We start from the raw sequence: 14,148 nt of genomic DNA, 5'->3' as shown, positions 1-14,148 counted from the left end.
TTCCGAATTTTCGGATGACGAAAAGTGAATGTGCTGGCTATAAAACTTTTATCATAGGTGAACACAACGTCTGATTTGTGTGGGGGGGCCCCCTGTCAGAACGAAAAAAAAAATCTAGTGGTATGTACTATAGGCTTCAGGGGCATTTCCATAGAATTTAATAGAAACTGGGAAACCCCTTTTTAAAGCTCAACTCCTAACAATTTGTAGTAGTAGGTAGAATGGGAATTTTTTTTTTTTCTGTCTGCAACCCAGAGACTCTCCCTTAAGCCTACTACATGTGATCAGAAATCAGACCTAAAAATACTGCTTTTGAATCAATCGTATGATAACCTGAGTGTTAGTACACAGCTTTTGAGAGCCAATCAATACAGTTTAGCCAAAATTAACCGAAGGGACAAACAAGAAAATTTTGCTTGTACAATACAAGATCGTACGATTTATGTTTAACCAGTGCAGTGTTTGTCTGACCCACCCAACACATTAAATCACGTCCGAAGTTGTATTCTGTTGTAGGAGAATTTTTGTAAGTTTAGTAACCTCTTTATTTTCGATATGAGACTAGCATGCAAAAAAAAAAAAAAAACAGATTATCATTCGTCCAATATTCTCATCGTGTGTACCAGGCTTTACTCTCTGCCCTTTTGACACGCAGGAAATAAGGAATGTGATTGTCAGGCTCATACAGCAATAACCTGTTAAAAAGTCTGTCCTACTCAAAATGTGTCCCTTTTGGGAGAGTATTCCAATCACTTCCTCTCCTGACAGGAAGTGCAGAGAAATATCCTCACTAGCGTCACAGAGGGCAAAAAAAAAAACCCTGAAACAGACAGTAGCCAAAAACAAAGATTGGGCTGGAGTTGGCTTTCATTAAAGCCTGTTTTCACTCTGCCATCGCTCGGTGTACTCTGGGGTTGGACTTAGGAGCAATGCAAACCCAGCATGCTGTTACATGCTTTCAAACTTAAAATGATTTGTGTAAGTAAGCTATGTTCACGTCACTTTCCTATTGATTTGTATGTGAATTAAAACCTTTAGCAAAAGCAATAGTTAAAGTGGAATTCCAGCTCAACTCTAACTATCCCTAAAAATGTCCCCTCCCCCTATCTCAATACCTCTGCTTACTATGATGTACTGTATGTACTTACCTATTTTCAGCCTGCTCCATTTGAGACACATGGTCCCCTGTGTTGGCCAGCAGTGGCTGCAGGGGAGAGGAGAGAGTGCTCAACAACGGCTTGTAAAGCCTGAAACAATGACTTCACCCATATGCTCCCATGACCCGTCCTTTGTCTGCACTCCCTCCTCTGCCCCGCAGCCACAGCTGGCTGACACAGGGGAGCTGGATCACGTGACCAGACTGGGGCAGGCTTAAAATGGTTAAGTGCATGCATTCTTTTTACACGGGTTAGTCAGCATAGGTGTTAGGAGGAGGAAGGGGACATTTAAAGACTATATATAGGTTTAGGATGGAATTCTACTTTAAAGCTGAATTTCAGGAATGGATTTTATGCATAGTTACATTGGTTCAGCTCGGACCAATCTGAATATACATATACCATACTTTTGGGATCCCTGTGGAGGCAGGGAATCACTGTAGTAGTCATCGCTACTATAGTGATTGCTTTTGCCCTCTCTATTCCCTACTAAGTAGCCACCCTGCTGCTTAGTGAACACACGGGTTGGCCTGCCTGGCACAGATGCCATTCACGGAAAGCTTTACACAAAAAAATATTGAGAATAAATTGGATTTTCAAGGTATAAAATTAATCTACATCATTAGAAAAATGTTAAAAAAAAAAAAACACATTTGATTTTTTTTCAGTGCAAAATTTCTTTAGGTAACAAAGACCTAAAAATTGCTGTTTATAAAAAAAAAAAAAAATACTCAAAGCCTAATAAAGGGCTTGTAACAACATCTATAGTAACAAGGACATTGCTGTGCTTGTGAAATGAATACACATTTACAGAGGTGTATAAAATGTATTAGACTGGAGAACCCTTTGTTTCATGGACAGTTCCATTTCATCAGGAGAATATCAAAGAATTATTATTTATCATATCATATGTTGAAGTTTTCAATAAAAAGCTGCAAGCCCTGTCTCTGCACTCTCAGCGAGTAAAAAAAATGGGAACGGTGACCCCAGAAGCTACCAGGGTGGAAATCTAGGAACGCGTAGCATAGCTTTCCTGGTAGCCAATAGAAAAGCTGGTGACAAAGATTTATCAACAATGGATTCATATCAGAATCACATAATATATAAAACAAACAATTGCTGGTTAGGGCCATGCTTATAGTGACTAAGCTCCTCGAAAAAATTTTTTAAAGCTGTTGTAAGTAAGCAAGTGTAAGTACCCATATGAATAGTAATTCTTTTTTTCAATCCTTTTAGTAAAGATGCAATCAAATCTCACATTTCTCTGGAAAAATATGTAATTAAAGTGGTATTAAAGCCAAAACCAAAAATGGAATATATTGCAGATGCAATGATGTGGTGGCTAGCTCGGTTTTCTTTTCTTTGGCTTTTTTTTCCCTCTGGTTTCACCTGGTGATCTGACCAGTAACACACCACCTGTATTAGTTGAAGGAGCACATGAAGCACCGCAGACAGCAGCATTGCAGAGAAAATGAATGCAGCTATTACATTCAAGAATTGATAAGCTGCAATATAATAAAGATTTGCTTTTGGATTTAATACTGCTTTAAGGCGTGGAAGAGCAGCAGTTGGGTTAAAATTCCCTCACTGTCCCACCTTTCCACCTCATCCAGTCAGATTATGCCTTGCATTCAGTGAGAAAAATGCAAGGTGTTCTGTGAATGGCACTCATGCTGCTTGGCTTGGGACTTGGAAGGCTATCCCTGTATTACTACTGTGATTCTCTGCTTTCACAGGGATCCCATGGATATGACCTATGCTAAATACATTGGTCTAGCCTGGACCAATGTAACCATAAAAAAATTCCATACCTGTATTTCAGCTTTAACCTAAGTGTACTATATACTGTATTGCTCAGTATGGTCCAGGTCCTTCACTCCTTACACACTGTGTACACAGTGCTATGGAAAGCTCAGGAGAGCAGAGATATAACTAAAAAGGTAAATTCAGTCATTGTTCCTTGAGTTTAATATAATATATAAAGAGTCTGTGCAGGCATTATAAAATATATCACAAAGACCTACCACATGTGTTGCATAGGAAGAAGTTTGTAGTCCTAAATCAATAGTCAAAATGAAATAGAAGATGCAACCCTCAGACATTTTATACATGTAAAGTGGTTCTAAAGGCAGAAGGTTTTTTTTTTTTTATCTTTATGCATTCTCTGCATGAAGATAAAATGCCTTCTGTGTGCATCAGCCCCCCCCCCCCCCTAAATCTTATCTGAGCCCCATCTCAATCCAGTGATGTTTCATGAGAGCCATGGACGAGAGACAGGGGGTGGGGAGAGTATTTCAGGTATGGGGGCACTTGTGCTGTCTCCCTGCTTACCCAAAATGCAGTGCTTCATAATAGAGTGACCAGGCCAATATGACTATTGTTTGAGGGAGGAAGATATTCCTAACCTCATGCAAGAATGGACCTTGTGGAAAGGCTGGGAGAGGAAGCCAAGACTCCAGAGGGTGTGTAGCACACTGTGTGGTTGTTTTCTCTTTTCTTCTTTGACGGACACAGCTCCTGATCTTCATAACCATTGCTTTATACTGCCCCTTACAGGTGTAGGACAATAGGTAGAAAAAGAATCTGGCTATGCCTATGGGCTGTCCCAGGGGGGAAACTCCCTCTCCCTGCTATAGCATGCAAAAACACTGTTTTCTGCCTAGTCAGGAGTAAGGACCTAGTTCCTTGCTGGGATCTCTGGTCCTGGCAAATTTTTTCCTTTTTAAATAGAAATGTTTTTCTCCTGTTTTTTTCCCTGTGAGATCTACAATCAACTGCCGGCCTGGGCGATGGGCTGGATAATCTAGATCCAGTGGTCACCCGAGTCTGACCACCAAGTACGCACAGACCCCAGTGCTACACTAGATCGGCCGTGGCATAGCCCCACTGGACGGGGGCTGGCCTGCAAGTTGAACGCCTAGCGAGGTTGCATAGGACTGGGTCTTGGCCTGAGTCGCAGCATTCCTTCTGGCCAACAACCCCCCCATTTCGATGGTGAGGGATTCTGTCTGGAGCGGTGCCCTCCTGGTATGGTGAGTAAGTGTCCCCCCTCTCCCACTGGAGGGTTGGGACAGTCGGACCCCCGGGTTCCCCTCCTCATCAGGCGCCCCCCTTTCATCTGTCCCCCATCCTACCCCCCCTTCTACTTATGCTGGGGCAGTGTGCGTGGTCTTGTCCACCTTCTGGGATGGGGGCAGGGGGCTGGGGGAGAGCACTGCTGGCGACCGGACAATCAGGTGGGAAGGGGGGAGGAATTGTACCTGGTGGGCTGTCCTGCCAGGGCCCACCGTTCTGCCTGAGCCTAGCCTTGAGGCCTAGGGATCCCTCCTGGGAGCCTCTGGTGCCGCCATTTTGCTGTAGCCTGTGTGTTTCTGTGCACGGTGGCCATGTTTGTGTAGACCGGTAGGCATTTTGCGGTGGTTTGCCATTGAAAATAGCGGCTGCAGCTGCGAGGAAGCGCAGATTCCTTTTGGCACTCATAAGTTATCCAGAGCGCCAAAGGTGTTTCCTTCCCCCACCTATTTTGACAGAATTGTCGCTAAAGAGTGGGGACAACCAAGCTTCCCTTGGGGTCCTAAGCGATTTACTAGGCATTACCCCTATGAGGAGCTCTTTATTAAGAAGTGGACTGTTCCACCGGTGGTGGACCCTCCGGTTTCCAGATTGAATAAGGCAACCATGATTCTGGTTGAAGAGCCCCCCGCCTTTAAGGATCTGGCTGACAGGAATGTGGAGGCTGTGGCCCGCAATATGTACACTCTGGCAGGTTCGGCATGGAGGCTGGTATTCACCATTGCAAACTCTGACCAAGTGGGCTAAGCTTTTACCCCGTGACCTGGAGGGAGAACAGCTCCCCCCTGCCTTTTCCTAGCTGGCAGACCAGCTGGTCTAGGGGCTGCAGTTTATCTGTAATGCCTCTTTGGATGCAGCTCCCCTAGTGGCTCGGCTCTCTGTTTCGGCAGTGGCCCTTCGGCGTGTCTTTTGGCTTAAATGCTGGTTTGCGGACCAGACTTTTAAAAAGGCCTTGACCTCCCTTTTCAAGGGGATCGCCTGTTTGGGGCTACCCTGGATGACATTAGAGGTCTCACTGGGGGATAGAGTACTTTTCTTCTGCAGGCTACTAAGGGTAAGGAACCTTCCTTTTCGGCTCATAAGTTTTTTTTTTTTTTTTTTTTTTTCGTCCCTTAGGGTCGACTGACGAGGCTCAGAGCTTTTCAGGGCCTCTTATAGAAGATCCAAACTAATCTGGTCTGGCATGCTGAGAGGGGGCTTCTCCAGACCCGTGGACAAGTTTCCTTCAGCATGAAGGTGCGCCCTCACCCGTATCAGGGGTGGGGGCACATCTTTGTTGGTTTCCAGACCCGTGGACTTCCGGTACAAGACAAGTGGGTCCAAAAAGTAATTCGGTCCAGCAAGGTTCTTTCCTTCCAACTTGCTCCTGTCCCCGGACCATTTACATGGTCTGTTTGAGGCAGTACAAGACCTGTTGCTTCAAGGGGTGATTGTCCCGGTTCCGATTTCAGAAGGTTTTCAGGGTTTTTACTCAAACCTGTTTACAGTTCCCAGGAAGGAAGGCAAGGTGCGTCCAATCCTGGACCTCAAGGTGCTGAACTGCTTTGTGCGGGTGCAGAAGTTCAGGATGGAGTCCATTCGCACGGTAGTGGCATCCCTGCATCAAGGGGATTTTCTTGCCTCTATCGACATCAAGGATGCTTACCTTCACTTTCCAATATGTGTCGGTCACCTGCACTTCCTCTGCTTTGCCGTGGGAGAGGAGCATTATCCGTTTGCGGCGTTACCCTTTGGTCTCGCCTCTGCTTCTCAGATCTTCCCAAAAGTTTTACCCCTGGTGCTAGCATTGTTGGGGAACTAGGGATTACGGTACTGGGCTATTTAGACGACCTCCTTCTGCGAGCAGAGTCCCCTACTGTTTTGGTGGAAAACCTGGAAATAACCATACAAAATCTGAGGGTGTTTGGCTAGATTCTGAATTTTTAGAAGTCTGCTCTTGTTCCGTCCACAAAGCTGGACTGTCTGGTTCTGACTCTGGACTCGACCTTAGCCAGAGTGCTCCTTCCTCTGGACAAACTCCAGAAATTGCAGGCTGCAATTCGTCTCCTGCTGTCCAGCAGATGGTCATCCCCTGGACTTGCATGTGGATGCTGGGCCCGATGGTGTCTACCTTCGAGGCGGTTCCGTTTGCACAGTTCCATACGAGGTCCCTGCAAAGGGAGATTCTGGCCACATGGGACAAGACTCCGCAGTCTCTGGACAAATAGACCTGGCTGAGCCTGGGACCGAAAGAGTCCCTGATATGGTGGCTTCGTTCTCTGGCGCTTCAGCTGGGCAAATCCTTCCTTCCTTTGTATTGGACAGTGGTCACCACGGATGCCAGCCTGTCTGGGTGGGGAGGCATCCTCGGCAAAAAGTCTGCTCAGGGCATCTGGACAATGGAAGAGTCCATACTACCGATCAATGTCTTGGAACTGAGTGATCACACTGTGCCTGGACCATTGGACGGATTGTCTTCAGGGATGTCCAGTGAGCATTCAATTGGACAATGCCACGACCATGGCTTATGTCAATCACCAAGGGGTCACAAAAAGTGTCCTGGTGGCTTGGGAGGTAGCCAACATTCTAAGGTGGGCAGAACAATTCGTTCCAGCCCTCTTCGCTGTATACATTCCTTGTGTTGAAAACTGGCAGGCGAATTACCTTAGTCGGCAGGCGTTGGACCAAGGGGAGTGGTCCCTTCATCTGGAGGCGTTTCATCAGTTGGGTCTCCGGTGGGGCATACCTGAGGTGGATCTGTTGGCGTTGCGGCTCAAGAGAAAGATGCAGAGGTTTGTGGCTCAGTCACGGGATCTTCTGGCAGACGCCACAGATGCGCTGGTGGCCCCGTGGGGTCAGTATCGTCTGATTTAAGCCTTCCCTCCTCTCAAGCTTCTGCCAAGACTTCTACGCAGTATTGAGGCAGAAGGGATTCCGGTCATCTTAGGGGCCCTGGACTGGCCTCACCACGCTTGCTACGCTGATCTAGTGTGGCTAGTCGCCGACGTTCCTTGGAAGCTTCCTCTCAGGGAGGATCTTCTGTCTCAAGGACCAATCTTCCATGCTGGTTTACATTCGCTGGCTTTGACGGCTTGGCTGTTAAACGCCAGGTGCTGATGGATAGAGGTTTATCTCAGTCGATGATTCCAGCGCTGTTAAAAGCTAGGAAATCTACTTCTAGGAAGATCTACCATCGTAAGTGGAAGACATACATTGCATGGTATGAGTCTCTTGAGGTTCATCCTCGCTCCTTCTCGGTGGCTCGGATCTTTACTTTCCTTCAATGAGGGATTGAACAGAAATTGGCCTTGAGTATCAAGGGCCAGGTGTCAGCTTTGGTGGTCTTCTTTCAACGACCCTTGGCCCCATACTCCCTGGTGCGTATCTTTCTTCAGGGTGTCCAACATTTGGTTCCTCCAGTGCGGTCTCCGTTGCTGCCTTGGGACCTCAATTTGGTGCTTTTGGTCCTCCAGAAGCCTCCCTTTTGAGAATCTTCAGGACATTCCCTTGTTTATGCTGTCTCAGAAGGGGGTCTTTTTAGTGGCTATCACCTCTGCATGCAGGGTATCTGAACTGGCGGCGTTATGTTGTCATTCACCTTTACTTGGTGATTCACAGAGATAAGGTGGTTCTTCGCCCATGTCCTTTGTTCCTTCCAAAAGTTGTCTCTGATTTTCATTTGAATGAAGGCATTATGTTGCCTTCCCTGTGTCCTAGGCCGAAATATCCAAAGGAAATTGCCTTGCATGCCTTGGATGTGGTCCAGGCAATTAGGGTGTACCTGGCAGCTATGGAGTATTTTAGGAAGTCAGACTCACTATTTGTGCTCACAGATGGGCCTCGGAAAGGGTTGTCCGCTTCCTCTGCCACCATTTCCAGATGGATCAGACAGACGGTGATTCAGGCCTATTCCATCAGGGGTCAGGTTCCTCCTTTCCCCTCAAGGCACACTGTAATAAGGCGCTCAGTGCCTCCTGGGCTTTCCGTAGTCAGTGACACAGGTTTGCAAGACGGCCACTTGGTCGTCGGTGCACACTTTCACAAAGTTCTATAAAGTGGATGTGTTGGCATTTGCGGATCCTTGTTTTGGCCACAAGGTTTGGCAGGCTGCTGTTTAGATGATATGATCCTCTTTGAGGGTGTATTGTTTGTTTTCAGGTGGGCTCCAGTTGTTTAGGTTGAGCTCCTGTTGCCGTTCCCTCCCCTCATGTTTAACACTGCTTTGGGATGTCCCAATGGTTATGAAGATCAGGAGCTGTGTCCGTCAGTGAACAAAAGCAAAAATGGGATTTTTGACTTTCCGTAAAATCCATTTCTCTGATGTTCATTGACAGACAAAGCACCCATCCCTCTGTGGAGTTGTAATTCTTCTGACACTGCTTGTAACAAAACTGAGTGACTATAGCAGAGAGAGGGAGTATACCCCCTGGGACTGCCCATAGGCATAGCCAAATTCTTTTTCGTCTAGTGTCCTACTCCTGTAGGGGGCAGTATAACCCAATGGTTGTGAAGATCAGGAGCTGTGTCCATCAATGAACATCAGAGAAATGGATTTTAAGGTAAACATCCCATTTTTCCATTACAGTTTGATTGTGTGTTTGCATGAAATTTCTTTGGTGACACATGGCTGACTACCTGTCTGTAATGTTGCTGTTAGTACATAGTATAACTGATTATAAAACACCTCTACAAAAATTGCGCTTAGGGGTATTCAACCAGCCTAAACTTTGTCATGTGCTTGTTAATTTGATGTTCTAATCTGTGCTTACCATCGTTTATTGGTAATGTGATTCTCCTCTCTCTTTCCATTAGCGATTTCCTAGTCCCAGATTACTTGAGCCAGGAGCAGGAAGAGGCGCTTGGGCAGTACGAACTGGCAGAACACGGCTTTGAAAACAACTCTTCTGTCCAAATGCCGGTCATCTCCCAGGTTTCCTCCACACAGAACTGCGAGAGTACTTTCCCCTTGGGCTCCCTGGGCAGCCTGGCCGAGAAAGAGGGGGAAGAGGAGGAGATGACCGAGTCTGTCAAGGCCAGCCCTATGGATGAGAGCAGCAGAGATGACACCCCCAAAGCAGAGGTATCTTCCATTGCTGTGGAATAGTCTGGATATACGTGTCCCACACCCCGTGAGAATCTGCTTCATCTTTATTCTTTTCCCCTTGTTTGGGAAACACCCGTGATTGGTCAATTCTAGTTTACCTTCTGTTTTCTAAGGAACGTAAATCAAGCTCCTGAGGACATCACTTGTCTATCTCCGATCCCAATCTGTCAGGAACTTTGGCTTCCTTTTTATTTTGTGTGCTGTGCTGGATACAACCATCGCACATTTGGAGGTCGTTTCTATATCATTTTGTTCTATATAACCTTTTCTGCAGGAGGATGGCTGTGTATATGAAGAGGATGTGACTCGCGTCTGACTGCTCCCTGGTGTGGTGTGATAGTTTGCGTGCGGGGACAGTTGCTCGAGAGGTCCGCATTGGCTTTGACCCGTGTGTACTGCGGTGGGAATGCTCTTTTTCCTCATCATGCTGCTCAGAACTCGACAATTTTCTGCTCATCATAGGAAGCTTGAAACTTTCAGTGTAATCGTATTACATGATTGGAGTGTTGTTTTTATTTTTAATTTTTTTTTTTATTTTTAATTTGAGAAGTGACCTGTATTGTCTCACTGGGACTGCTCTGGTACTGAGATTTTATCTCAACTCATATATGCTTTTCTGTGTGGTATTTTATTTTTTTAATTTTCAGAAATGATTTGACCAAATGTATTCACCAGCAAACAGAAGTGTACAGATCATCTCTGAACAGAATGAGTATAATATGACATACTGTCAGCCCGAGAGATGTATGAACAGCCTAGTCTATCATTCTGTAGCTAATCTAGTGTAACCTCTTCTGTCAGCAAGCACAACATGTTTGTCCTCGGGTGAAAGCCGCACTAAGCTAAATTTTAATATTTTATGGTTAATATTTTACTGATAGTTCAGCTGCTGTTGCCTATATATTGATATTACCTGTGTTTTTTTTTTTCTTTTTATTTACTAACCTTTTTTTATAATATATAAAACTAATTCTCCTACTTTATAGGAGTTTATTATTCTCCTTTTAGTTTATTTTTGTAAGCCTTACCTGTAGGCCAGGTTTGGGGATTTTCTGATCCAGAGAGATTGGAAGGGGCGTAGTGCCAGATTTTACAAGCACTGTTGTGTCTGGTGGTGGCTTCAGGCCTTTTTATGACGGTGAAGAAAAGACTTGAGTTAATGAGAGAAGGAGCTGTGTCAGCATGGGAAGAGGATGATGGAGGAAGGAAGGAACACGCGTCCTTAGATTGAACATACAATATGAAAGCCTACCTGACTTGAAATTGATTTGATTGTTAAGGTGGGCCTAAAAGAAATTGAATAGGGATTGCAAACTCAGTTTCAAAGCTATATGGCCAGCTTTAGAGCCTAATGAAGAGATCAGCAGGGGAGTAAGGTTTGTCAACTCTGGATTTTCCCTACTTAATTGTATTTGTCAACCAAAAGTCTGAAGTGCTGTGGAAGCAAACTTTTCTTCACTGCCTGGTCTGTCTGCCATAAGTTTTGATTAGAAAATATGTCATTCCGGAAATTCAACAGAATCAGGCTTGATTAAAAAGCATAGGTCTGCAGCCTACTCACCTGAATTCCCCACTCATTCTTACTGCACTGTGCATGACATCCATGCTCAACAATGGACATATTAGAGAGCTGAACCAAAAACAGGAGAGCTAGGACTTTGGATCCAGATTTTACAAGTGTTCTCTGTCAGCTGGGGTATTCTCAGTGGTCTTTGTAGTATTCTAAATAATGTGAGAGGGATGAGAATGCCAAGCATATAGTGAGTCCCTTTTTTTGTACCAGAAGGTCACTAATCTAACATGTTTCGGGGGTTCAGCGGTCTCGCTTCATCCTTGGCTCTCTCATTCTTGCATTCTTTATTAAATAAGCTTCCATTCTGTGTCACCAACTAAGAGGTGATGGAAGTCTGATTTCAGAAAAATAATTTGTTTTTGTTAAAGGCTAATTATCAGGGCTGGATAAATGCCAGGAGTCAGATAGCCGATGTGCCTAAATAATTATAAATGGTATTTAACACTTCAGATTCTGTTGATGATTGAAATTACCTTCATCCTGTGACCCCAGTATGTAGAGGTTGGCAAGAGCAAATTTGCCACTAGCTAGATACATCTACTCTTGGTTTCTAGCCATAATTGGTTGTTTAGATCAGATATGGCAAGAAACTTCCTTGCAGTCTGTCTATGCCTTCTTCACTGAGTTCTGCAATATGGCAGGAGAGCAGGTCACCTTTTATATAGAATGGATTAGAACTATGGTTAATTTTATGTCTCTTATGTTCTGTTTTCCTGATTTATGGCTGTTTAGCGGGAAAGAGAAGTGTTTGTGGGCTCAGCAGCTAATAAAAGTAACACTTCTGAGGGTGGTGAAGGAAGTGAAAGGATTTGGCAGTCAAGTGCACCCTGGGGATTCAGCAACACCTGGATTGAATTCTAATGAGCATCTTGTGGGGTTTGCTTTGATTTGGCCAAGATTACTTGGATGGGTGCGGCAGTTCAACTCTTCAGCTGTGGGTTGGCAGGAAATGTTACTTTCGTGCGGTCATCCTTTTCTGCCACCCAGCAGGTTCATTTATATGATCACAATGTTACACTACATGACTAGAATATTATCACACCTCAATGTCAGCAAGTGGCAAACACTAGACATCTATGATTCTATAAGACCTTCATATGCCAGAACCAACTGTCGCCATGTCTAAAATTGTTCATCTCTGTATCCTCCTTGCTGTGTACAGTTATTTCTATAGTAACATCCGTGCTGGGGTTTTGGTACAAAACTGCACTCCAGCCAGTCTGCTTCTAGAGCTGCTCATAGATGGCATAGTATTCGGAAAGATTTGCAGAACATTTGACAAATATTGGAACACTGAACGAGTGATCTTTATGAAAATGGTCAGAATTGAAAAATAGGAACGTGTTGGAAATCTTTAGGGCTGCTGGTTCAGATAATCAAGTTGATCTTCTATTTTAGGTTTTCAGTGATTATTTTGCCCCTAGAATGCAATGATGTTTGTGTTTAATGAATATTTTATCAATTCTTCTTCAGAGAATTGTCTACTGCCAGTATAATGCTCCTGTATATCCAAGCAGAAATGTTCAGCAAACATTTTGACTGACTTTCTGTTTACTAGCATAGATTTTTTTTGGCACATAACCTATTTGATGTGCTACAGTTTTGGATGTTGTGAGATTAAGTGTAGGGCCAGGTTCACATATGTGCGGTCACAGTTCCCAGCATGGGGTCCGGTGCGTTCCTGTCCACTGGTTCAGGTGTGATTCAGGTGTGATTCAGGTCTGAATTTTTGCCTGAATTTGCATCTGAACCAAACAAGCACAGGATCCTTTTTTGAATGCGGACCGCAGCCTTCCCAGACATGTATGAACCAACTTCATTGAGAGCCGGTCACACCTGTCTGTAATGCGAATTGGATGCAGGGAAATCAGCATCCAATTCACACATATGTGAACCCGGCCTCAGGGATTCAGGTATGATTGCCCCAAAGCACCAGATCAGCTATAAGCATTGGTAGCATAATTTGAGGATTTACTTGTGTGGTGCATCCACCACTTTACGTGCAGAAACTGTTTTATCAGTGTTTCTTGGCCAGAAACTACAGTGCCTTTTTCAGAAATCAAAATAGCACACACACAGGTGGCACACCTTCTGCATATTTTTTTTCCCCTGGTGAGCACTCGATCCTCAGGACTACGCACAACTCCTGTGTGAATTGTTCTCTTTAATTAGTGCTGTAGCAAGCCATAATAATGTAGGGAAGCCCTATCAATACAGTGCTGCCTGTGTCCCCTGAGTCCTTTGATAAAATGGGCTACAGCTATAAGGACACAAAACTGGGAATTTTTGCACACGTAAATGGTACTTATTTTGTTTCCGTGTGTAGGCCTCGTCATTACTTTACCCAAGGCTTACTTACCGCAATTACACCAATCCAATATACAACTAAAATAATATCCACTTCACAGATTCAGATCTTGGCTATTATGCCAATGACAGAACACACATTATTAACTGCTTCTATTCCAGCCGGATGTTTACGTGCTGCTGGGGCACACAAGATTTCATCCAGCCTCAAATACAGGTTCTGTTTTTTCTTTTTTTTATTAAACAATTGTTGTTCAGAGCCGGTTCACATAGGCGCGACCCGACTTGCCGGGGCGACCTGTAAAGTCGCGGTGCACAGCTCGCACCGCGACCTCAGAGCGGCATGCACGGACTTCGTATCATTGAAGTCAATGCAGGTCACTCCAGGACGCCCCAAAGTAGTACAGGACCCTTTTTCTAAGTCGGAGCGACTTGTGTCGCTCCTATTAGAACGGTTCCTGTGCTAATCTATGGCAGGCGACCAGGTCGCCTGACAAGTCGCCCCAGTGTGAACTCGGTCTCAAGCCCCAGAAAAAGGGTCCTTTCACACGGGCGATCCAATCCGATCTGCCTGTCAGTTTTTCAGGCGGACCTGATCGGATGCTCCATGCATTCCAATGGGGCAGCGGATGTCAGCGCAGACATGTCTGCTGACACCTGCTGCTCTCCGATCCGATCCTGTCCGTGAAATCCGGATGGATGGAAACCCAATTTTCCATCCTTCTGGCGGATTGGATCAGGTGAGAATGGACAGGCGGTCCGTTCTCATCCGATCTCCCCATAGAGGACAGCGGGGGGATCTGACAGCTCCGTCTGCGCACACAGAGCGGAGACGGAGCTGTCATCCGCCTGATCGGCGGATCGATCCCCCGCTGCGCAGAACGGACCTCGCCGGACGGCGCACCGTGTGAAAGGACCCAAAGAGAGTTCTTTCTTCAAAAATGGATTAACTGTAT

At 45.2% G+C, this 14,148-nt stretch overlaps 1 protein-coding gene across 2 annotated transcripts in view; it reads left to right on the top strand.

Moving 5' to 3' along the window:
* ZBTB44 (zinc finger and BTB domain containing 44) overlaps positions 1–9,511 on the top strand; it is a 119,884-nt gene extending 110,373 nt beyond the window's left edge. The window contains exon 6 of one of the 2 annotated variants that reach the window (XM_082273863.1): positions 9,021–9,511. In XM_082273863.1, the coding sequence (XP_082129989.1) occupies positions 9,021–9,312 (292 nt within the window). In that variant the 3' untranslated portion in view covers positions 9,313–9,511. The remainder of the gene's footprint in view (positions 1–9,020) is intronic. The other variant, XM_082273864.1, reaches the window with a different exon arrangement.
* The last annotated feature ends 4,637 nt before the right edge of the window (positions 9,512–14,148 follow it).

Source organism: Pelophylax lessonae, assembly GCF_965119305.1.
Source record: "Pelophylax lessonae genome assembly, chromosome: 12".
Classification (NCBI taxonomy): Eukaryota; Metazoa; Chordata; class Amphibia; order Anura; family Ranidae; genus Pelophylax; species Pelophylax lessonae.
Note: the sequence above shows the minus strand (reverse complement) of the source record. Positions and strands in the feature narration are given on the sequence as shown.